General features: G+C 46.8%; 1 protein-coding gene and 1 long non-coding RNA gene across 3 annotated transcripts in view; one reads left to right on the top strand and one right to left on the bottom strand.

Annotated features, from left to right (window-relative positions):
• The window catches only part of SEC14L5 (SEC14 like lipid binding 5), a 19,835-nt gene extending 19,256 nt beyond the window's left edge, over positions 1-579 (top strand). Inside the window, exon 7 of the mRNA XM_056503684.1 lies at positions 485-579. Coding sequence (XP_056359659.1) covers positions 485-579 — 95 coding nt within the window. The remainder of the gene's footprint in view (positions 1-484) is intronic.
• An 8,481-nt stretch (positions 580-9,060) lies between these two features.
• Positions 9,061-24,567, bottom strand: LOC130259463 (uncharacterized). Of its 2 annotated transcripts, XR_008841637.1 has the most exons (4): positions 24,462-24,567; positions 24,298-24,369; positions 22,587-22,655; positions 9,061-9,212 (listed from the first exon to the last, which is right to left on the bottom strand). It is a non-coding gene; the product is annotated as an uncharacterized LOC130259463 (long non-coding RNA). The 2 variants fall into 2 exon arrangements; XR_008841638.1 differs by lacking the exon at positions 24,298-24,369.
• Between the last annotated feature and the right edge of the window lie 861 nt (positions 24,568-25,428).

Below are 25,428 nucleotides of genomic sequence, written 5' to 3'. Positions count from 1 at the left end.
TCTGTCTTGGAGTCTGTGGCAGAAGGTGTCAGGTGAGACCCGAGGCCGACCCCTGGGATTCTGGAGCAGAAGTTACAGAGGGTCTTGAAGGTAATTATACCCCGACAGAAAAGGAAATCCTGGCTGCTTATGAGGGAGTCCAAGCTGCTTCAGAGGTGATTGGCACAGAAGCACAAAACTCTTTCTGGCACCCGGTTGCCAGTGCTGGGGTGGATGTTCAGTGGGAAGGTTCCCTCCACCCACCATGCCACCAGTGCCACATGGAGCAAGTGGATAGCCCTCATTACACAGCGCGCCCGGATCGGGAAATTAAATCGCCAGGGATCTTAGAAATAATTACCAACTGGCCAGAGGGAGAAAGTTTTGGTGTGACAGACGAGGAACAAGAACCGTGACCGGGCTGAAGAAGCACCACCTTACAACCAGCTACCGGCAGAGGAAATCCGTTATGCCCTGTTCACCGACGGTTCCTGTCACATTGTAGGGGACAAATCGGAAATGGAAAGCAGCGGTATGGAGGCCTACACGACGGGTTGCAGAAGCTATGAAGGAGAAGGAGGGTCTAGGACAATTCGCTGAACTCAAAGCTGTCCAACTGGCTTTGAATATTGCGAAAGAGAAAGGTGGCCAAAGCTTTATCTTTACACTGATTCCTGGATGGTAGCCAACGCTTTGTGGGGATGGCTGCAGAGATGGAAAGAGACGAACTGGCAGCGCAGAGGAAGACCAATCTGGGCTGCAGAAGAGTGAAAGACATAGCTACTCGGTTAGACAAGCTACCCGTGAAGGTTCGCATGTGGACGCCCATGTCCCCAGAAGTAGAGCTAACGAAGAACAGCAAAATAATCATCAAGTAGATCAAGCAGCAAAAATAGGGGGGTTGGAAATAGATTTAGATTGGAAACATAAGGGAGAGTTGTTCCTGGCTCGATGGGCCCATGATGCCTCAGACCATCGGGGAGGGATGCCACCTATAAGTGGGCACAAGACCGAGGTGGATCTTACCATGGACAGCATTACTCAAGTTATTCATGATTGTGACACTTGCGCTGCCATCAAGCAGGCCAAGCGGGTGAAGCCCCTCTGGTATGGAGGACGGTGGTCCAAGTACAGGTATGGGGAGGTTTGGCAGATTGACTATATCACACTGCCTCAGACCCGCCAGGGCAAGCGCTATGTCCTGACCATGGTGGAAGCCACCACCGTATGGTTGGAGACTTACCCTGTATCTCACGCCACTGCCCGCAACACCATCCTGGGCCTGGAAAAACAGGTCCTTTGAGGCATGGTACTCCTGAGAGGATCGAGTCGACAATGGGACTCATTTTAAGAATAACCTGTCAACACCTGGGCTAGGGAACCACGGTATTGAGTGGGTGTACCACATCCCTTACCATGCACCAGCTGCAGGTAAAGTGGAGAGGTACAATGGATTGTTAAAGACCACCTTAAAGGCTTTGGTGGGGGATCCTTTAAGAATTGGGAGCAGCATTGGCAAAGGCCACTTGGTTAGTCAACACTCGAGGTTCCACCAACCGAGCAGGCTGCCCAATCTGAGTGCCTTAATACAGTAGATGGAGACAAAGTCCCAGTGGCCCATGTCAGAGGATTGCTAGGGAAGACAGTATGGATTAATCCTGTCTCGAGTACAGGCAAACCCATTCGGGGATTGCCTTGCTCAAGGACCTGGATGTACTTGGTGGATAATGCAGAAAGATGGAACAACCCGCTGTACCTCAGGGAGATCTGACTGTGGGATGAGACAGAAGGAATATGTAAATGTTGAAGGTTTGAGCAAGTCAGAGGAAGTGTTTCTATTGTGTTTAATGAGTGTATATCCCAATCGTGTGTCAATGATCACGATATGGGATAAGGGGTGGAATGTCCTGGGTTGGTGTTTTGACTGAATCCTCACCCTGCCCCCATTGGCCATGAAGCTGTCTGTTCCCGGGGGAGGGGCCGCCTGGGCTCGACTCTGTGGACTGGCCTTGGTTTTTTCTCTTCCTGCGGTGGCTCGCTTGGCTCTGGCTGCTGCTGCTTGTGGCTTTTCGCTGCTGTGGTAGTAGTTCGTTGCCTGGTTTGTTAGTTAGCTGTTTTTTCTTGATTTTTGGCTTTATATTGCTTGAATTATTTGTTTTAGCTCGCTGTTGTTTAAGGCTTGCTGGCTGTTTTTTTTCTCTCTTCTCTCTCTCCCCTCTCCCTTTCCCCCCCCTCACCTCCCGAGGATCAGCACCAGCTCGCTCCGGAGGAACCCTGCGGCTGCCTCTGGACACCGGCCAGAGAAGCATCTCGTCCTTCTAGTGAAGATCGAATCGTCCACGTCTCTTTTTCTCTCTCGGTGAAAAATTTTTTTGTCATCTGGATCTGTGCTGGGAAGTGTTTCCCTTGTATGTGTTAATAAATAGGTTTTTTCCACTTTTCCCCCTGAGTGAAATATTTTTTCTTAAGTCCAGTGGGATAAAGAATTGGGGGTTTATTCCCTGGGGAGCTCTTCTGGGGGTTTTTTCCCCTAAGTTTGTCCAAACTAGGACACAGGCATAGCCTGGATCACAGCTTGAAGACAAGTGCTTTGAAAAAATTACCTCACTGCTAGAATACAGCTAGTGCTGCTGTGTACTCTGCTGCTATTAGCAGATTATTCTGGCAAATATTTTCTCAATGAGGCAGCTACGTGCAGAGGTGACAGCATCCCAGCCAAAGGCAGCTGAAACAATCTCACTTGTTTTGTTTAATTTTGTCTTCAGTGATTACAGTCAGCTTTGCATTTTATTGCTTTCATGTAAAAAATGCATCTGGTCTCACAAAACATTACCAAGCTGAGCTTTTCTTAATAGAAAAATCTAGATAAGAAAAAAAATATTCAGAATAAGGTTCCTAGATTGTTTCCTTCTCCCCTTCATTCAGCATTTCTTACCAACAAACATACAGAGAGTACTTCAGTTAGTGATACATTCAAATAATCAGTTTAGTTTACTTAAGAGAGAAAAGTCCCTTTTTGTTTCTGGCTTAGGGGGCGTCTTTTACCTTCACAATCCACATCCGCCCAGGAAAAAATATTGCAGATTATGATTTTTCCTCCCATTCTGTCACAGTCCTTTCAGACCTGTGCAATGGATTATGTTACACACATGCCTTTTAAAGGCAGGCTGCTGAAAAACAAGATTCTCTTTATCTTCTTCACTATCAAATGTCTCTGTCTCTACTCCAGTCCCAAGACAGAGAAAGTTTCATTCACCGAGGCACAAAAGTCATCTCTTTCTCTATTAAATGTCTCTGTTCACTTTTCAGTCCCAGAACAGAGAGCTCTTATTTTCTCCAAGGCAAAAAATAAGGTTCTTCTTTTCAAGCATCCAAACCTCCCCACGTATATTTCACAGTTTAAAGGAATTTTAGTAAAGTTACCATTCCCTTAGCCCACAAAAAGGTTTTCAGCTACTTATCAGTTCGCATCTTTTCAATCTCTTCCCACCAGCAACTTTATCTTCATTGCGCTGACTTCTGAAGTCTCCAGGCTTTATTCCTTCCTATTCAGGAGAGCTTAGGAAAAATCGAGGATCTTATCCAGGCATGAAAAAGTTACAATTGTATCCAGATCGTGAAGAAACAGCATGGGCAGCTGGAGGCCTCTTCTCTCAGAACAAGGAGGGAAGGGGAAGGGAGACCTTTGCTGGCTCCCCGATCCCCCCTGCTCGGCCATGCCACGTGGAGAGGGGAGCTCCGGGCCGCGGGGCCATGCGGTCAGGGATGGGGGGCGGTGAGCTAGCGGGGCCGGGCCGGGGGGGCACCGGCCGGGGGGGCACCCGGGGGTTGCGCTGTTTGTGAGGCGGGGGTCCTGGGGCCGTGAAGCGGTGTGTGCGCTCTCTGAGGCCGCTTCCCCCCGGCTCACCCTGCTGGCATCCCGGTTGCGCGGGAGGGGCTGAGGGGTTTGGGGGGTGCACTCATCTAACAAATATGTTTCCTATAAAGGACGATACGAGTTTTGCTGCTTTGTGTAGCTGATGAATAAGGCTTCCAGATCGGGATCTGAAACAACCCAAGAAGAATTCTTTGAAGGTTGCAGCAGAACATAGCCTTTCGGGAAAGTAAGCTAACTCATCTCCTTCAAGGCTTTTTCAGTGGAAAAGGGAAGGTGTATATGATAGTGAACATCAGCAATGAGGAAACATCAATGGAAAACTCATGCCATTGCACAAAAGTTTTAGTTATGGACACATCTGTTCTTCCTCAAGATCTGTCATTTGGCCAGAAATCAGCAGGAGACTCATCACTGCTTAATGTAGTAGAATGCCAATCCCAAGGAAAAGAGCTACTATCCTATGGGACAGAACCTTGGAAGATGTGTATGAAGATGATGAAGAGATGGAGGAACAGTCCAGTATGTCAAGAGAAGAAGCAGTGCAGGAAAATAGAGAACGAAGTTGTTATGCCAAAAGAAAAATACATGATGCTGGTGAATCTGATAGAAGAGCTGACGAACAAACTTATTACTGAAAAGCAAAATAATTTACTGTTGGAAATGAAAATTCGTGAAGAAGTGATTCAAGAATTCACGCATTATTTTGCTCAGCGGGAAGTGGATTTCAAAGAGTGCCTTTCTCAAGAACGAGCACATCTTGAAGAAAATTCTGAACAATGCCTGGAAATCTTCAAGGAGCATGCAAGTAGTTATACTAAAAATGCAGATGAAACAAGTAAATCACAAGATGGGCCTTGCAGTGATCAAGCTGGATCTCTGATGGCTACTTCACAATCTGTTAGAAAAGAATACCCCTTAAGAAGGCAAGATTCTACTCAAAATAAAAAGTCAGCTAAGAAGAAACAAGGGACACTACAGAAAACTGGTGATTTTTTCCAAAGTTCCAGTACTGTTATTCACTCTAAAGCCAAGAAGCTTATTGAGACAATAAGCTCTCCCAAGTCTACAGAACCAGAAAATGTCAAAGAAAATGAAAATATTCTCAGGCCAAAATGAGCTAAAAGAAGGCTGCGTACGACTGACGTTTCTTGCCCTCTGGATAGCACTGGTTCTTCAATCTCTGTAGAACCAAAAGAGAAAGAAAGTGATCATACAATCAAGAGTCGGCTGCGACCAAGGCTGCCAAAATAAACTTGCAAAACTTGTGTTCATATTACCGAGCTCGGAGATATTACCCTTCTATTTTTCCGGCTGCTTTTAATAGGAAGCAATAAATGCTTAAATTGTGTTTCGAAATCTGTATATAATTTATACGATTATTCTGTTTCCAATAAAATTGATGGCATAACACCCCCGGTTTTGGTTAAAAACTCAAAAACACCTCAAGAAAAAAAAAAAAAAAAAAAAAAAAAAACGGAATTTTATCGTTTGCTCAAATGCATGTTAATTTTCTTCCTTTGTTTTAGTTTTTATAGTAAAACTTTATCTGTAAATCAACCTAAGATAAATGCCTGGGTTGCTTTAGCCAAATCCGCGAGCTATGATATCATCTGTCTATTTAACACATATAAAAATTTTCACAAATTTGCTGCATAAATTTATAAAAACATTTTGCAGAATTTAAAAAATTTAGCTGACCAAATTATAAAAAGTTACTACCTAGCTAAACAGTTTGTTCAAAGCTAAGGCTTTGCCTCTTGGCTAAAGAAACTCTGTTTAAAATAAGTTTGTGTATTCTAGTAGTATTAATTTTAGTTTTAATATTTGTACCCTGCAAATACTAATCAAAGCAATATCCAATGTATTAATTGTTGAACAAAACGGGGGAGATGTTGGAGAAGATGAAACTGAGGAATCTTGCAAATATGAATGCTCAGATTCTGGGAATTGTTGGGGAAGGTAGAACAGGAAAGCCCTAGTTACTGAATTACCATAAACACAATAGGATGGCTCACCGAAGCTAATCCACTCTTAACTAAACAATGCTTTTGGCCAGAGGGCAAGGCCAAAAGACACAAAAGACTGACCCGCACCCAAAATTAGATCTTAGAGTTTAGAATGTCACATGCTATGCTAATGTAAGATTTCCTATAGGTTATATGTAAATGCTATAGAATTAGTATTTTGTATTGGATTGGTTCTTAGGGATTAGAATATTCATGATGGAAGTGAATTTATTGTGTTACAAACGGGAAGTCACTCTCCTCTCTTTCTCTTCCTATCTTTACTCCTTGCTCTTCTTCTCCCATTCTCCTCTCCTCTCCCTCTCCCTTTACCCCAATACCCTTTTATCCCATTACTCTTTTCTCTTTTCCTCTTCCCCTCTTTACCTTCTTTACTCTCTCTCTCTACCCTCCTTCTTCTCTCTTTCTCTCCCCCTTTTTATCTCTTTAATCTGCACGTGGCTGTGTCGAGCAGCTCCTAGCAGACTCCCTTATAATAAACTGCAACTGTAGCTTTTAGCATTTACAGAGCGTCTGAGTCTCGTTCCTCGCGTCCACCCTGATACAAAGAATCCAGGAGTCTCCCGCACACAGGGGTTGATTTTCACCCAGAACTTTCCCTTCCAGCACAAAAATTGTCCTCAGTGTCCAAAGAGCCTGGCACCTACTGCCATCCTCCTCTGGCACAGACACATTCCAGCCAGCAGATCCTTCTGTGCTCTCTGCCTTCCTTTGCCCAGCTGAGGGATTCCAGAGGCACAGCAGGGGCACAGAACTACACTGAAAGGCAAGCAGGGGAGCTGGGCAGTTCTGGCAGCCGTTTGATGTTGGAGGTGTACTGCTTCATGGCAATCTTCTCCACCGTGCTTTCAAAGCCAAAAAAGGATTTGATGTCGAGAGAGGCTGACTGCTCAAAGCACGTCCACTCCTCATTCTCAGGGTGAACCTGCAGGGGGAACACACAGGAGGGATGGTGGCACATGGTTCATGGCTGTTTGACCTCCACAGCTACAGAGAGGGGGGCAGAGGAGGCACTGCCACACCTGGATTGACCAGCCAGGTTCATTTCCATTGGGAGAACCCATTGTGAACTGGACATCTAAACTTTTGCTAAGCCAACATTCTTCACATGCACAAGGAAATCAAGATTTGAACCCATCCCTGCTCCAGCAGACCTGAACTGTAATAGCAAAAGCTGCACAAAATAGCAGTGCAACTGCCCAACTTCAACCCATCGTGTCAAGTCTCTTTATGGAAAGACAGGGATGGCCTTGTGGAACATGCAATTTAAACTCCTACACCTGCAAATAAGAAAAACTGCAAACCTGCTTTCTTTTTTTAGTTTTGGATGGGAGACTCAGCCACAAACATCAGCCTTTCCCCAAAGCACTGGGGACATGGCAGAGCAGGGAGTTTCCCCATTCTTCAGCTCAACACACACCTTTCCCTTATTTCCCCTCTGTTCCTCTCTACATGGTAGAATCTTTTCCTCTTTTAAACTTAACCCTTCCTTGAGAAGGCTCTGCCTTCTCTCTGCAGGTGCTGCTGTTCACAAACTGACAGGAAAGAAAAACAACTCCAGCCCCCACACAAAGATACCATAAAAGACAAATTCCCTGGGGAGATATTAAGTAACTGCAGGAGCAGGATCATATTTCTCCAAGTTGCCTCAGAGAACACTGCAGAAAAGGAAAGATGAGAATAAACCTGCTTCCGGTGCACTCTGGCAGGGAAAAGGGAACTGGTAAAAATAGAGCAGGGAACCATCTTGAGGATGCAGCCAGCAGCTCCCACCCTGTTCCCCTCAAAGCCCAGATGCTGACGTTTCCTTCCTAAGGACACAGCCAAAATCAGCAAGTGCAACAATCTCACAGTTGACCTGGGAGCATTTCAGACCTGTCAGTGCCTCTGATGATGATGGAAGTTTGATTTACAGCAGTTTTTAGGAAGCCTCATGCAGCCACCAAGGGATCTCTGGCTCAGGAGCACCCTCACCATCCAAAATGTTCACAGCTTTTCCACTCCTCTTGCCTGAAGCTCCTTACAGCCTGCTTACTCCCAAGAAGCTGTCCAGCTGCCAAAAGGGCAGGTAAGTAACAGGATCTGGACATTTGTGTAAGGAACAACAAGCAGGATCTGATTGCCTCCAGAAACAGCTGAGGCTGGGCCCTCAGAGCACCATTACAGTGAAACAGCACAGGAACAGCCACAAAGGCAGACAGCCCAGGCCACAAGTAAGCCTCTAGTCCTTTCTCCAAATCTTTAGAGCATGAAAATAATGACAAACAAGATGCTAAAACTTTCACTTATTTGTGGCAAAATGAATTTCCAGACTTCACTCAGGCCCTTATAATAATGAACAGTAGGGTTTAATTCTAGATAGCCAAATTTTTAGACATGTCCAAGCTCTAGATGTTTTTGTTAGCCTGAATTTCAATCAAAAAGAAACGGAGGAAATGCCAGCAGTTCTGGAACACCAATTCTACTTTCCACTTTCACTCCAAGCAGGGAAACACAATCAACCTGAAGAAGTTTCTCAAGCCCTTTGAAATCACAGAATGGTTTGGATGGACACACAGAATCACAATGTTGGAAGAGACCTTTATGATCATTAAGACCTTAAAGCCCATCTTGTTCCACCACCTGCCTTGGGCAGGGACACCTTCCCCTATCCCAGGCTGCCCAAAGCCCTGAACAACCTGGCCTTGGACACTGCCACAGACCCAGGGGCAGCCATTCTCACAGTGGCCTCACCACTCTCACAAGAAGAATTCCTTCCCAAAGCCCAGTTTGTCAGTGGGAAGCCATTCCTCCTTATCTTGTCTCTCCAGGCCCTTCCTCCAAAGCAGCTGAACACACCCAGGACCCAACAGCCTCCAGCCCCAGAGCCTCTAATGGCAGCCCAGTGTTGTAGGGGTGCTCAGAGCCCTTCAGGCACCTGCCCTGTGTGTGAGTGCACAGCTGCCCCTCCCAGCACAGGCAGCCCCAGCAGACTCTCACAGAGTAGCTGCAGGTCTCCCTGACCACCACCCGGCTGGCAAAGGTCTCGTTGTGGGCTTCGATGCGCAGGGTTCTCTCCCTCCAGTTCACCGTGTTCTTCTGGATGAAGAAGACGTAATCTACCCCTGCAATCTGAAGAGAGAAAAGAGCAACTTTAGGAAATCCAACAAAATGCAGGCCTCTCAGCTCCCAGGGCTCCACCTGCCTTCTTCAGCAGCCTGGGAGCATCCACGTTCAGCTTGCAGCTCCGCTCAATGACGTGGATGGCCGTCCTCGCTCCTGGACTCGTGCAGGATCTCACTGCCCAGGAACACTGGGATCTCTGGGCAGGTAGGAAAGCGCTTCTCGTAGGCCTACAAGTGAAAATGAAGCAAGTTTCAGCTTCTGGGTGAATCAATTTTAACTCTTTCTGAATCAATTAATTACCTTACAGTGAAAGTCCAACAAAATAGAGGCCCCTGAACCGGCCCCAGTTTTTCAGAGTAGGTGCAAGCAGGGACAGCACTTTGTCAGTCACCAGCCAAGCATGCCCTAACAGAACTCTTCCTTCACACATGAAGTAGAAATAGAATCCTGTTGTTGAAGAATACTAGGAAGGGAATCATCACTTCAACATCAGGAAGCTCCTAACTAGCAAAAGCAAACACAGCTCTGCTGATTTCTGCTGGCTAAAGACTCGAATTTTATAATCTCTGGGTCAATACTGTTTGTATGAAACCTTGAAATGTGATGTTCCAAACAGTTCTGGTTGCCTTATGCTATCAAGGTAATTAATGGCTACTCACTTTGCCTCAATTTATCAATTTCTAAAGCAATTTTGTCCTGGCTCTGAAAACTTCCCTGTTCTAAATAGCACATCCCTCTGAGAAGCCCTTTCTCCAAAGCTGCTTTAGCAGCTCCAGCAGAAATCCAGTCTTCCCTGGCACTTGCAGTGAAGTTAACTTGCATAAATACCTACAGCTGCTGCTCCTTCCTAACTTCATCTCTTATTATACTCTAAGATGTTTGCAGGATGGAACATTTTCCTTGGATTTCTGAAAAACCTCCTGCATGTTGTGTTGCTGTTGCAAATATGTAGCTGCACAGTCTGCCCAGAATTCCACTGCAGCTGTTCCAGGAAGAGAACCTGTGCTCTTCCATTGGACTCTTAGAGCTTCACATTTCCATTGTAAGATGTTTTTGCCATCATTCCAAGGCAACTCCTCTAGGAACTGCTGTCATCTTCCCATCTTCAGAAGACACCATCATTTTATACAGCACAGGAAAATAGAAAAATTCATGAGTTCTCTGCCCCAAAAGCAAACATTGATGTGCTGATGCTGGAGCTGGGCTGGGCTGTCAGCTCCCCATTAACACAGCAATGCAAAGCCTGGATGCCCCTGCACAGATTCATGTCCCCTGCTCCCAAAATAGCCCAGGCACTTAAGGACACATTCCATATCTCCTGCTCCCAGACCTCTGGATGGGAAAGAAGTTATTTCAGATTATCATGTTGCTCCAGGATCAGGAGGGAAGTGCAGGCAGCTGCCAGCTGGAGTCCTGGCCAGAACAAAGCAGGCAGGTTTGAAACCTTGCTCTCCCAGTCCTGCTTGCTGTGCCTCACTTCTCAGAGAGCTTCTCCTGTGTTCTTCTACCTGTGCTTTTCACTCCTCATCACAGGAATATCAACACTAGTTCAGATAAATCCAAAATTCCCATGGTAAGTGACTGTTCCAACAGAGATCCAGCTGGCTCCAGCCAAGAGAAGCTCACTCACTGCTTTAGGCAGGTTAATCTGTTAGGATGGGAGTTCATGGATCTGTGTCAGGCATTAATTGCCACAGGACACTGCCAGCCATCCTCCCCAGTGCCCTTTGCCCCAGGAGGGCTGCACACCTCAGTACCTGCTCTCTTCCCTGCACTTGCCAGCCCATTCATCTGCTCAGGCAGAGCATATCCCACTTGTGTTCCACCTGCCCTCTCCTGGCCCTCCAGACTCCAAACCACCATCCAGGGCTATCCTGAGGCCAAAGCCTTCACTTTGTGGTCTCTTCATACAAAATGTGTCTCTTCAGGCCACCCATTCTAAGTTACTGGAGTCCCAAGTGGCTGGACTGTGCATTCTGAGAACACTTTCAGAGGCCACTGGGATACCAGAATATTTAGCAACTGTTTTTGAGCAGTTAGCCCATGTCACAGTATACATGTACCCTTAATACACTTGCAAAAAGTATCACTGAAAGCTGCTCCCTGGGAGAAGGCTGCCCCAAAAAACTCCACAGCAAGGGTGGACAGTTTGAAAGGACAATGGGAAAGGGTCTTAAACTAAAAGAGGACACACTTTAATCAGATGTTAGGAAGAATTGTTCCCTGGGAGGGTGGGCAGGCCCTGGCACAGGGTGCCCAGAGCAGCTGTGGCTGCCCCTGGATCCCTGGCAGTGCCCAAGGCCAGGCTGGATGGGGTTGGAGGGATAGCAAAAGGTGTCCCTGCCCATGGTGGGGGTGGGACTGGATGAGCTTTTAAGGTCTCTTCTCACCCAAACTATTCCACGATTCTGCTCTTTCAGTAGTGCAGCTGTGCCAGCACCGTTTGAAGGAGTTTCCAGACAAACAAGAGCTGATCTAGTGGGATCAGGACCCTCCAAAGGCCTCACTTGAACAGCTTCACCTGTAAGTGCCCCCTCACCACAGAGAGACCACAAGAGCCAGTCTGAAACCACCACTGAATCCAGGTGCCTGTGGCTCCCACCTGAAGGGAAACCACTGGATCTCAACTCCCAGCTGCTTCTTTCTCCACTAACTATGGACTTGATCCACCTGGAAACAGGCTCCCTAATAAACTGTCATTAGATCCAGCAAAACTAGACCAGGACTAAGAGTGCAGCCACTTTTTCAGTCAGCTAAAGAACATCTGGAGTGTGAAGAGAGGCCAGGGCAGAGGCACATGGCAGTGCACAGCCTGGTGATATAACTGTGACATGAGCCCAAACACACTGCCTAAACAGGGGGAGCATTGCCATATTTGAGAAAGAATCCATATCCACATCAATATTAAGTCCTTTGCTAATCTTCTTTGCACAACAGCTCTAAAAATACAGCAGGGAAGATGCCTGAGATCACATGAAGGACAGCTGAAGCCCCACGCTGCAGTCACAGCAAAGCTGTCCCAGAGCACCCAGACCTTCCATCCCTGCAGACTGAGCTGGGCAGGAGAGGAACCTATTTCTGCACCAGCATCCTCTTATCAAAATCATCATCTCTGTGCACAGCCCTTTGCTGCTCCAACAGGGAAACTGAGGGAGGTTATAAACACAGGGAAATGCTGCATTTTTTCAAGCCATCACAAGGCTGTTAGGGAGTCCTCTTGGATTCTGCAGAGTCCAAGTGGGCAACAGAACATCCCAGAGAAATGAAAGGCAAGGAGTATTTAGTATGAATTGTTTTAATGCTCTGGCTGGCCTGCTCTTGCTCTTTCAGCTCCTTCCTGCAGGAACTCTGCACTGGGCAGGATACAGGAACTAGGATTTGTCTCTCCTTTCCCAGAAGGAACAACAGCAGCATTGTGCCAGCACTGGGTGTTACAGTTCTGCTGTGGGTCTGCACTTCACACAGACACTGGGATGACTAAAGGATATGTATTTGATATATATATATAATAAAATTAATGGTGCCATAAAGCCACTCTCTCTCCCCCCTTCTAAACCCCACAGGGATTAACACCTCAAACCCAAAAACATTCCACAAGAGGTGCTGGCTTAGGCCCACCAATGTCCTTCCCTAAATCAAGGTGGTTTTCCCCAGCTTTCTAACAAAAGAATTGCTGCAAAAATCAGTGCTTTTTTGTAGTGGACTGTGTCATTTAAATCTCTGCAGTCCTGAAACTGAAATTACACATTAAATTTCACAAGAGGGCTGAGTGAAGACAGAGGGACCAGGAATCTGAAATCATCAAGATCTTTTGCTTAGAACTATTGGGTGCATCTAAATGTAAAGAAAAAAGAAGCATTTAGATGCAGTTCATTAGAGTGAAAAAAAATCAACAAAGAAGAAATTAAATGAAAAAAATACAGGTGAAACAATTTCTAGCTGAGAAGTTAAAACAGGCAGGAAAGTCAAAGATCTCAAAGGTTCAATACTGTCAGATTTTCCTTTCATACTGAAGGGAGCCCAAACTAGAATAAGGACATTTCCAGTGACCTCTGCACCCCAACAAAGACCCCTTAGTGCCACTGAAGCTGACAAATGATTAATTCCAAGGAGCAATCATTACCAGTGACATGGCTGACTGTGAAATCAGCAGAGTGCTCTGCCCAAGCTTTGCCCTGTGATCTCCTGGGAAATGCATCCAAGCAGTTTTACCTGGTCTGGTAAATATCCATCCCAAATGGATCATTTGTGAAAAGTGAAAATCAGCTTGTGAGAAGAGGGCTTGAGAACAATGCAAGAAGTGTTCTAAACTGTTGGCTAAATACTCAGCAACCAATACAAACCTCACACCTGTGAGAAGAGAGTACTCCAAAGGTCAGCCAGATGCTGAAAAAGAACAAATTATACAAAACCACAAGTGTCAAACCCAAAAGTGACATTCTAAATCCTCACAGCCACAGAGAAAAGAAGAAATTGCCCTCCTCTACACCTCCCTACTCCACCTGCTCAGCCCCTTCCCCTGCAAGTCCTGCACAGTGCCAGCTCCAGGCTGTCAGAGATGCAGACAGTGCCAGTGCTCCTGTCCCTCCCCTTGGAGAGCTGCTCCTACAGACCCACATGGCCAGCAGGCAGGATCTTTCCAACAGCTACTCCGTTTCTCCTTGGCAGGGTTTTCTAGGAAGTGACCTTGAAATCAATTACACCACAGAGGCCTCAGCAATGCACAACAACAGGGATGTGTAACCACTGAATTACTGCAGGAAACAAAACACCTCAGCAGCCAAACCCCCTGCACACCTCCAGGCACTTCCCTCCAGCCTGCTGAGTGGTTTCATGTGCTTCCAGAGGCAGCTTCTGTGAAATGGGACCTCCAAGAGCACAAAAGCTGTGGGGGGGACATTGCATTGTGTGGAGCACAAAGAAACTCAATTGTGATGCACCTGATACAGACAGAATTTATAGCCAATATTACACGAATATGTGACAAGGAGAAGTCTTCATCCTTGTGCTAAAAGGCTCCAAATTTCCATCATCAGACAATGTTTAAATCTGAGTTAATTAATGAGATTCCTCAAGGTCATGTTACAGCCATGTGCAGGTTGCCAGGAAAAAGGAATCCCTGTGTTCAGAGGAAGGGAAGTGAGGAAGAGGCACAATACCAGATTTTGAGCTGAAGATGCCCAAATCATCATCCCTTTGAAAAGAGATGATGAGAAGCAAGATGAAGACATCTCATCACTTTTAAGTAAGAAGAGATGCATTTGGAGCAGCTTTTGAGCAGCTCTAATGATACATAAATATTTCTCTGCAGAATTCAGGCCTTCTAGGAAAAAACAACTTCATCCTGCAGTCCCTCCCACTGCTTGGTCTCAGTGCTGAAGGGAAGCACAGAGTCTGCACACACCAGACACAATAATCCACGTGCTTTGAACAGATCAGATACCAGCTTCCCACTAGCCACAAGTGAGATAAAATATACAAGGAACAATGTGGGAGGGACCAAATGCATATTTAGCATACAGAAAGGCACTGATTCAGGGAAAAGAGAACTTCAAGTAGGTGCAGAGTATGCACAGCAAAAGTCTTTGGGGCCCAAAGAAAAAAAAGAAACACTTCTGTTGGCCAGAGGAAAAAAGATTTACCAGTAAGAAGTGCATGGACAACAGCATCCAGCTACAAACATTGACCCAGTGTTATCTCTGCCTGGACTACAGCCAATAATTGGCCTCATTCCTTCAGATTTGGGTGAAAGAAACAATTCAGGGAGCAGCAGCATCCATTGCAATAGAGGCACAAAGCCCTCCCAGGAAGCCACCAACGTGCCTGACCTCCTGTCTGAGCAGGAACAATATCCCATTCAAGCTGTCCTGCTGCAGCCTTCTCTTTCCTCTGCTGGGAGAAGGAACTCTGTGTGGAGCAGGGGCACCAACAGCACAAGGCTTTGACCTTTACAAAAAGCTGTGGAAGTGACACCTTATCCAGGAACCACTGCTTGCCACAGCCCAGTGTGGAGAGAGAGAAACCAAAATGGGAAGGCAAGGAAGCAGAGATCTGGTGTGACTAACACCTGAAAGGGCAAAACACAGCAGCCAAGTGTCACATCACACATTTACTGCTTGATGATTCACCCCAAAATCAAACAGGCTGGCTCACAAACTAATGGCTACTTGGAAGGACACTCTGTCATTGCCAGAAGCTCTGTGAGAATTTATACAAATTGGCCATCATTCAGGGTCAGACTTGGGCAGGTCACTGTGCTTAGCAGTTAAAACAAGTCCATACTGGTTGAGATGTAAGAATGAATTATGATTCTAAATTTTACCACCTCTTTCAGTCCCTGCTGAAGAGTTTAATTTGTCTTCTGCACCTTCAGTAGAGAAGGGTCTTTTGGTCAGTGCTGGAGGATGAGATGAAGGTGATATAGCAGAGCTGGAGGTGTCTCCTTATGCAGGAAATAACCCCCATGCTGCAGCTGGAGAAGGTGAGGAAACCCATACAGACCCTTGGAATGAGAGTAAACCTTCTCAGTCCACAGTGCCAGCACCATCCTGCCCACAAATGGAGTCTGAGCAGTGCTCAGCAAAGCTCTCAGAGACCTCTGTCACCCCACAAAACACCCTGAGTGTGATGTGCAGATGCTGCCAGCAGTGCTCCAGAGCTCCCAGAGAATAAGCAGCTCTTCCATCAGTGCCTCCCAGAAAGCAGCTGTGACAAAGAGCACTCACCAAACACTTTCTGCTGGCTTGAGGGAACCATCCCACACCACAATCCCAGGAGGAATGTCAGCCCTTCCCCAGCTATTGCTCACTCTCAACCTGCTCCATGCCAAGGCAGGAGGGGCAGGGCTCAGGGCTGAGCAGCCCAGGGCAGAGCCAGCCCAGCTGACACACACAGCATCACTCCCAGGCTCCTGGTGCCAATTGCTGCTCAGCAGGAAGATATGGGGATATTTTTAGTGTATCTTGACAGCAGAGTTTCAAGCCTTCAAGTCACACTGAAGCATCATGTCTTGAGTCAACACTAGATTATCTCTGAGTGCATAAAATGTTAACCCAGTAGCTTCTGGCAGTCACAGCAAACTCACCTTCCAAACATGGCAAAAAGCAGGGACAAGGGAAGCTGCCTTCTTTACAATGGCTGGCACAGCCCATGGGTGCAGGCACACCATCCACATCCAAGGAGGAACTGTCAAGTTTTATATACCCAACAATCTATAGATCAATAAAAATCTATAACATATACCTATAATCTATAACAATCAAAGCAAATCCTGTTTTGCAGGGATTTCTTAACTACTGCTTAGGTTATTATCAAGACATTTCATGTCATTTGTGGCATGGGTTGACCACCAAAGAACACCTGTTTTGAAGCACTTTTCCCTCCTGCACATTGATTCTCTCTCCATCTGCAGGGTCCTGCCACCCAGCAATACCATTTCAGGCAGTACCTAAAAGCTGTGCCATCACCTGCATCACAGCAGCTGCAAAGGAGCTTCCAAGCACTGGACACACTGCAAAGCTCTTCCCTGTGTCACCTGCAGCCACCCAGGGACACAGAGGGCAGCAGGATCCTCTCCCCTGGCACTCCTGCAGCTGCTGCACTGAGAGCTGCACTCCAGCCTCCCTGGCTGCTCCACACAGCCCTCTGTGCCTTCACTGCTGCTTCTGAGGATTCCAGCTGCCAGCAACTGCTCTGCTTCCCTGCAGCAAGGGCTCTCCTGGCTCCAGAGCTCACACTTGGAAACAGAGGCTATGAGCCAGTATCCAATATTTTAGTTAAGATTCTACTTTTCTTTATTTAAAACCAGGCTGTGACTATACTATAATAGTGACAACAACGTGGAGCTCCAGATGGGACTATTCCAGCCTGTAATTACAGCTCTGCATTCAGGAACCCCCCAAAGTGTCCTCTGTGGTGCCTCAGTGCCATGGCACTGTAGGTGACCTGACAAACAATCTGCAGCACTTAGGAAGCAAGACAGCAGCAGCCTTTGAAGCCTGGCTGGGCTGTGAACACACACACTGAGCTGTCACTGTGCACAAACCCACAGAGCTGATGTGAGCTGCTAGACATCAGCCTGCTTGTGCATTGTACAGCTCTCACACCATTTATCTGCTGCCAGCACACCCCTGAGCTGTTTGGGAGTTAAGAAGCAAAAGGAGGCTCAGAGGTTCTGTTGCAGGAGCATCACTTCATCAGTCAGTGAAATATCAAACCCTTTAAGACACCACAGCACTAGGGATGAGAGCACACCAGGATTTAAGCAGTTCTTTATATATTCAATCTACTAAAGGCAACAGGAAGAAGTCATTAAATAAAGCTACTTAAAATCTAAAAACTATAACACAATGCATGTTGATGCTGAAGAGGAAAATAAGTTTGAAAAAGTGTATGGAGAGCAGTTGTGGCTGTCAGGACCTGACCTCCAGCATCCAGAGTTTCTTCTCCTGCAGCTAAGCCTGACAGCCAAAACAGCAAGGAGCTGTTTTCAATAAACCTGCATCTACAAACCTCCTAACGCTGGTGACACAAAACAATGTTGGGATGATTGTGAAGAGTGATGCATTTTGATTTTAGTTGTCCTGGGTGGTGACTCTAGTGTGTAACCCTGAGGCAGATCCTCAGCTGTTGGAAAGGAGCAGAAGCTTTGCCAGTGTAGAGAAGACTGATGACTGAGGGACAGCACTAAGGACCACTGCCAAAACCAGTGACTGTCATAGGGACTGCTCCTGAGGGTCAGGAACAAGACAAAGAGATCTCACTTTGGGACCATGGATGTTGGCTTTTCATGGGTATGACCCTGTGTACAGGATGAGAGAGTAAAGATGATGGAGAAGAATATTTCTGCTGCTTACTCCATGAGAAGTTCTGACTTCAAATAAACTTGCAGCATTTGCAGCCTGAATTAAATTTGTCACTCAGCTCATTAGAACCTCTGACACTCAAACTGTACTGAGCTGAAGCAGAACCATCCACTGTTACTTTCCTACTTTGTCATACCTGTGAAATAAAAAACTGCAGATCAACTAAATGTAAAGAACACTGGAGACCAACAAATCTGGAGATGAACTTTGGATGAGAGCATGGAGTGACAGGACAATGGGGAATGATTTCACCCTGCCACAGGGCAGTTAGATGGGATATTGGGAAGGAATTGTTCCCTGGGAGGGTGGGCAGGCCCTGGCACAGGGTGCCCAGAGCAGCTGTGGCTGCCCCTGGATCCCTGGAATTGTCCAAGGCCAGGCTGGACAGGGCTTGGAGCAACCTGGGACAGTGGAAGGTGTCCCTGCCATGGCAGGGGGTGGGATGGGATGAGCTTTACAGTCCCTTCAACCCAAACTGTTCTGTGATTCAAAGAACACTGAATTGCCACTAAAACCAGAAGAGACAGGGAGCTGCTGGGAATTGCAAACAGGAGCACAGATTTTGCAGCTTTCACTTGCAGACCAAGCAGGGAACTCATGAGCTGCCACAGGTCTGTCAGAGTCTCTGAGGGATGCTGGACATGAAAAAAACCCCACACCAAACAGGCACCCCCAGAGGAGCCACCCCCAGCACATTGTCACTGCAGGAGCAGAATTGCCCTGGCCTGATGAGCAGCTCTCAGGCAGCACAGAAACACACAGCAAGGCTCTCCATGTGTGTGTGCTGGGCTCCCAGCTGCACAGATATGTGTCAGCACATGCCGTGGGCAGCACCAAGAAATGAGGTCAAGCAGAAAGCAGCACTGACTCACATCAGGCACATGTGGGGCTCCACAGCAGTTTTGTCTCAAGCACAAAATTCAACTGCACAGGCAATGGGAGCTGATGCTCCTGCAAACCTCCCAATGCCTGATCTTTGCTCTTTTTTCCCCAAAGTCATGACTTATTTTCATATAGTAGTGCAGAAAGATCCCTCTGTTGCAGCAGAAACCATAAACTGCTCTTAGTGAGAGCTGGACATGAAGTGCACTGTGACAAGAGGAGCAAATCATTGACAAGTGCTGTCAGAGATTTCTCATCTGCACCACTAATGCAGCAGCTGAAATTATCCATCCCATACAGAAGACCCTGTGAGGTCTCTGGGGGGTTATTCCAAACCTGTAGCTTTAGGGACCTAATTCTATAAATTCTCTAAAGGGTGTGAAAATGGCCAGTGTCAACTGTGAGCATGAAGGGGTGAGGCACTACTAAATATACCAGGAACACAACTCCCTAGCACGTTCAAAGCTGAAACCCTCCAGCTACAGCTATCTCATCTAACCTAATAACTCATTGCAAATAACATTAAATATGTAATGGATATCTCTCTCTCAGCTCTTTCCTCCATGTTGGACTTGCTCACCCAAACCAAATTCTCATCCACAATACATCACAGAAGGCTCACAAATATTTGCATCACTCATATATGGCAGAGGTACCTCTCCTTCTGGATTCTTCATTCACTATTACATTTTTAAAAATCCCTTTTAGCTTTCCAACTACAACAGAAAGACAATGAAAAGTAAGTTTATACTTGGGAATTGTCTTGGCTGTAAGATAAAATTAGAGGACATGCAATGTCAAATCTGCTGATCTAATTGAAGGGAAGACAAGATGAGGCCCAGAGAGGCATGGACAATCCATTGGAGGAGCAGCTCCATTTAAAAGAGGACACAGACAAAAAAGATAAAATAGAAAGGAAAAATATGACAAGATAGCACAGCATAACAGAAGTCAAGGTTCTTTTCAAGTATAAGGGATAAAGATGTCAGACACTGAATAAGTGTTTGAAGAACATAATACTTTTGATCCATTAATGTGAATCCAAGTTAGGAACAAAGCAGATGGAAATGACTACAGTGACCCTGGGCAGGTGTGAAAAAAACCACCCTTTGCTTAAACCTTTTTTAGAAGGAAGGACAAAAAAAAAAAAAAAAAAAAAAAAAAAAAAATTCAGAATCCCCAAATGATAAGAAAAGACTTGTTAAGCTGATTCCTTTGTATTTCCTCAGATGCACAGGACTGGCAAAGAGGAGCAAGGAGGGGAATGTCCTTCCAAGGACTTGGATTACACTTCAAATCTCCTGCCTGCAAATGCTCAACACAAACTGCAGGAGCATTAGCAAAGGGCAGAGTGTAAATCCAGAGACAATTACCCTGACACACAAAGGTATCAGCAGGAAAAGCCCCAGCTCATCCCTGGAGCACACACATAGGCCTCTGCACAAGTGCAAGGAGAACTCCTGCTCCTGAGGGTGGGCTCCACAGAGGGCCTGGGAAACACCACCTGTGTGAGCCAGGCCAGGAAGCAAGGAACTGTTTGCTAAATTTGGCTGTGACAACCCTAATTCTCCAACTCTCCTATGTCAGCAAGGCACACCCACTGCTTTCTATAGTAGGGTCCAAACACTGGAGGCTCTGAGGGAAAAGTGCTTTTCCCAACTTACTTCTGTGTTCTGTCCAGGCTGTCTTGTGAGGGATGATCCTCCCCAATGAGGAATTAAGCACAAGTGTACCAGGCTGAAGGGTGCCCAGGATCTGTAAAACATGGGGGTGTCTTGGGGTCACCCCTGCAACCTCTGCTTTCCTGAGACCTCGGCACTCCAAAGGTTCCCACACAGAATTGGAAGGGAAAAGATGAAAGCAGCTGAATCTCAGTGCTGAGGAAGCTGCTGTCAGATTTATGGTGAAGGAGATTAACAGCAATGCCACGTGTTGAGGAGCAAAACAGCTTCACTGCACACCCACTCCTCCCTGCAAAACTTCCAGCAACTGACAGCTGGTACCTGACAGCTCTGTGAGATCCACGCTGCCCCCACACCAACGGGAGCAGTGGCAACCAAGCCTGCATCCAGCTCAGCCTGCATGGACCACCACAAGGCTGGAATGCTGCCTTACACCAGCAGATCCTGCTGGGAACGTGGGGTTTTCACAGGACATCGGGGGAGTGGGGTCTGTACTCAGCTCCCTACTCCACAGCATCCGGGTGACCCTGGAAAAGGAACTTGCTCCCAAGAAAGAGGACTAACAACTTTGCTAAGATTTGCTGAACAACTAAAGGATGACATTTACAACCCCAGCCCTCAACTCCCAGGGAATTTTAAGTTCTGCTGAAAAACTGAAAGCTCATAAATTGAGCCCACTAGCCCCTGGCCTTAGGCATGTGCTAACCAGCTTACAAAGGATTTGTCTCAAGGCAGCCCTCCTCAATTAGCAGCCAATCTGAGGAGCATCTGGTGGTAGCTTTATCCTGCTGATAGAAACAACAGGAATGTGGAGAGGTGTGCATAGAGCAAAGGCTCCCAGGATCTTCATCGCAGGTGCCTTATTCTCACACGGGATGCACCAAGAGAGCAAAGAGCACAGCCAGGAAAAAACAATGCCACAAACATCAGCCCCAGGCGGGTCAGGGCAATTCTGTGGCATTTTACTGGATTAGCTGTGAACAGACACGGCAAATCTGGATAAGAGTGGGAAAAAAAGGGGTGGGTTTGGGAGTGAGCTCAACTGTCAGGAAGAGCAGTGTTCATCTGATGATCAGAGAGCAGCTGCTGCTACCTTTGAGTTCCCTCATTCACAAGGAGGAACAAAGTGATGCCTCCAGTTTGAACTGGTGAAATAAAAGATTGGAGGCTGTTTTGCATAAAACAAATCTTAAGGCATGTATTTCTCAGGAATCTTGAGGAGGCCACATTGTCAAGAGGAACTCACTAGAGGCTCTCCCATTCACAGTAATCACATCAGCTGCCTGCAAGGGCTGCAGCTTCCCATCTTCATTCTGGGCTCCCATCAACTAAAGGAACTGGGAACGGGCAATGGAGGAAGCAGCAGGCTAAAAGTGGCAAACACCAAGCCTGAGGATCCCTACAGCTGACTGAAATGCCCAGTAGATTACAAAACAAAGCCTTGCAAGGCTCCATAAGCAAGCTCCTCTAACAATGCCCAAATGCTGCCCTTGAAATGCAACAGCAATCCTTTGAGAAGGGTATTTGACTCACACCTAATTGTGACAAAATCCAGAATATCACAAAGAAACTCTGCCTAAAGCAGCTCCCATGGCCAACATCAGCCTTCTGCATCCCAGTGAATGAACTTTCATGACAGGCCTCAAGCCCCTTGTGGAAATCACAAGATTTGGAGAGAGATCTCCTGACAGTTCAACCACTGAGTGAACAGGAAAAACAACACAGAAGACTTTTTCCAAAGACTTCTAGCCTTTAACCAAATAAAAAAACTCAGTATTATTCAGAATCCAATTGTAGATACATCCATACTACAGTGATTGGGATCACCAAAACCTAGACAGATTTTTGAACTAAGTGGCATTTGGTGATATGGCAAAGAAGGTGGCCACAAACTCACCCTGCCTAACAATGCCAATTTTTTTTCCTTCCTTGTCAAAGAATAATTGCAGAAAGTTGGATTTTCTTTTTTTTTTTTTTTTTTCCCTTCTAACAACTAAGCTGCCATTCTTAATGCTGAGATACTGATCCTTATTTTCCTTGGAATATTGAAGGAGGGGAGTTGAGGCTCTGCTCCTGCAGTAGGACTGTCACAGACACCCAGCCAAACCTGCAGTCTCCCACCTCCCACTGGCCCTCAGCAGCTGGAGCAGGGAAAGTGCTGAGTGTTACTCACTGCCATGACGAGTTCAAATGGGTATTTGTAGACTCGAACTGGGGACTGGTATTTCTGCACCATTTTTACCTGTAACAGAGAGAAATTGGAACGTTTTTAAATCCCCCACACCAAGCAGTGCAATACATTCTAGGTGATTTTTACAGACCTTACTAGAAGTTGTAACTCTTTCTCACAAATAGAGAGGAGATTTATTAGGTAGAATATATTGCCTAGTAAGTGGCAGAGACAGAGGCAAGTCTTTGCTGTACCCAGCACCTTGTGCTGCTTCCCAGCCCTACTGCAGTAAATTCAACTTGCAGCTCCAACAAAAGTCACAATAATTAAAGCACAATACAGACATGTAAAGCCACAATGGAGAGTCTCACAATGAAGAGTCCCCTCTGGAAAAGGAGCCTGTCTTAGGAGCCTTACAGAGTCTACATGGCAATTCTTCCCCTTATCCCCCTTCCCTACATTATATCTGTAATCATTAGGGCAAAATCGTTCTCATTGAAAGCCTCTGCAGCTTCCCATACCTTGGTGGTTTAAATGCTTTTGTGCACAAAGTAGGATTTAGCTGGTTCAGCTCACTGAAAGGAAGGAAAAAGAAGCAGCATGCTGAAAGAACATGCCTGATGCTAACTGGCAATCACATCCCACTGCCTGGATGCCCACTGCTCCAGCTGAACTGAGGCAGGAACTGCAGGCAATGGGAACAATCCCGTCCTCAGCATCTCCCTGCTCCCATCCACCTCTCACTGTCCTCATCAGGATTCCTCCCTCAGACTCTCCTGCCTGGGTTTTACCACTCAAACATGCATCAGTAACCAGCATCTCAAGGGAAGTACACAAATGGTTTTAAAATCGTTATTAGGTTGCTTTCTGCAATTCCTTTAGGAATTCCTTTGTACTGCTCCTGCTAATACCACCCAGGAACATCAGGACACAAAAGGCTGGACGGCTGGTTGGAGGCACTGTGCTCATTCCACCCCACTCAAATTCCACTGCTGAGCAGACACAGCCCTCGGCAACATGACGCAGTGAAGCACCAAACTCAACAGTCAGAGACTCAGATAACTTATTCCTGACATTTTCAGCCCAAAACCGGAGGTGAAACATGAATAGGCAATAGATTCTCCCTCAAAAACGGCTGCAAAATGCCATCACGCTGTAAAATCTAAGCAAGGAAAAGGACTTTAGAAGTTGAAACCCGAGGATGGGGGATTTTTGGAGAAATAGGACCCAGTGATCAGACAGTTCCTCTGCAGAGGATCACAGGTCAGGACTCGCTGCACCTCAGCCTCACTGGCGCTAAAAGCCAGTCAGTGCAGAGAGAAGCCCCCAGCAGAGCATCCAGCCCAGGGTGCAGCGAGAGCAGCACAAGTACACCCCGGGAAGGCCGGGCTGCTATCGGATATCGGATACCAGAGCCGAGAGGCACAGGGCACCTTGGAACACGACCTGTAACATGACGAGGCTGGGCGGGCCCCTCCCCGTGAGCGCACAGAGCGGGAGAAGCCTCCTCAAGGGCGTTTAGCTGGCTTGTTTCTCCTTCTGACCTCACCTCCCACACCAGGAATTCCTGCTCATTTGCAGGAGGAAACCTCCACAGCAGGAAGGCTCGGGACAGAGGAGTCTGGAATCGCCCAGGAACAGAGGCACGAGCCACAGAACAGTGGGATGGCACAAGCTGTAGCTCAGCAGCCCCAGCTATGCTGTTTGGACAGACCTGCTGCTTCCCAGCTGCTGGACCCGACCACCACAGGTTTATGGCCTCTGTGCTTCTCCAGCTGAGGGAAGGCTGGAAGAAAGAGCCAGTGACTATTAAACCCACTGGAAGCTGTGGAAAAATGACAGCTGATATCTCACACCTGCCCCACAAATCCTTCATACCTCCAGAGAGTGCAGTGGCAGCAGACTTTCTACACCCTCTCCTCCAAACAGAGCTCTGAGATGGTCATTGTGCTTCCCAAAGCAACAGGGACTCCTGTAGAAGTCCTGGAAAAAAAGGAAAAAACCATCAGAAAAGGCAGTGAAAGGTGGCACCCCAGCTAAGATGATGATTAGCACTGATTATCACTGATAATGACAGTCTCAGGTGTTACCATTGGGCACCTGGGCCATATTAGCTCAACACCTTCACCTTCCCAGGGCTTTAGCCCTGACAGGTGTGCTTTTAAAGTCATCTCATGTTCCACTCAAATTATAAACAGGTATGTTCAACCACCAGAAAGAAACCACCCAGCCAGAGAGTATGTCTGCTCCTCAAACCTCCTTCCAGCTCTACAGTGAACCAGGCTTCCTATTTGCATCTGGCTAAAAAAACATATGAGGGAAGACAACTCAGGTGAAGTGCAGTGACCCACTGAACTGCAGCATGACCACTTAGAAACCCAAATCCACAGGTGGAGGCACATCCATGGGGAAACACCAGGAAAGAGACTCAATTCCAGCTGGCCAAGCCCAGAGTAGCTGATAAAAGCTCAGAGGTTGGAGCTGTCAATGCACTGAAGCAACAAATCTCGCTACTAACAACCATTCCAATAACAACAACCATAACTATCCCGAGCAGATATTAAAATATTTCAATTCTTGCACATCTGAACACAGGGAACAGCAGCAGTCACATTTCACAAAGCATCCTGTGACACACAGCACTGAGCCCTGAGAGCCTCAGCTCCCTGGGCACCCCTTTAGCAACTCTTCCCTGAACCAAGCAGAGAGCTCATTACAAACTCCACATCCACCTGCTGGTGCTCCAGGGAAGGAGGTGGGAAGAGGAGGGATATGGACCCCTGATGGCACTTGCTGTAACTGGGAGCATTCCAGAGAAATGGATTGTGAAGGAGCAGTGTACAAA

The sequence above is a fragment of the Oenanthe melanoleuca genome, chromosome 14 (genome assembly GCF_029582105.1).
Source record: "Oenanthe melanoleuca isolate GR-GAL-2019-014 chromosome 14, OMel1.0, whole genome shotgun sequence".
Classification (NCBI taxonomy): domain Eukaryota; kingdom Metazoa; phylum Chordata; class Aves; order Passeriformes; family Muscicapidae; genus Oenanthe; species Oenanthe melanoleuca.
The sequence above is the reverse complement of the archived record's forward strand: the minus strand, read 5'-3'. Positions and strand labels throughout refer to the sequence as shown.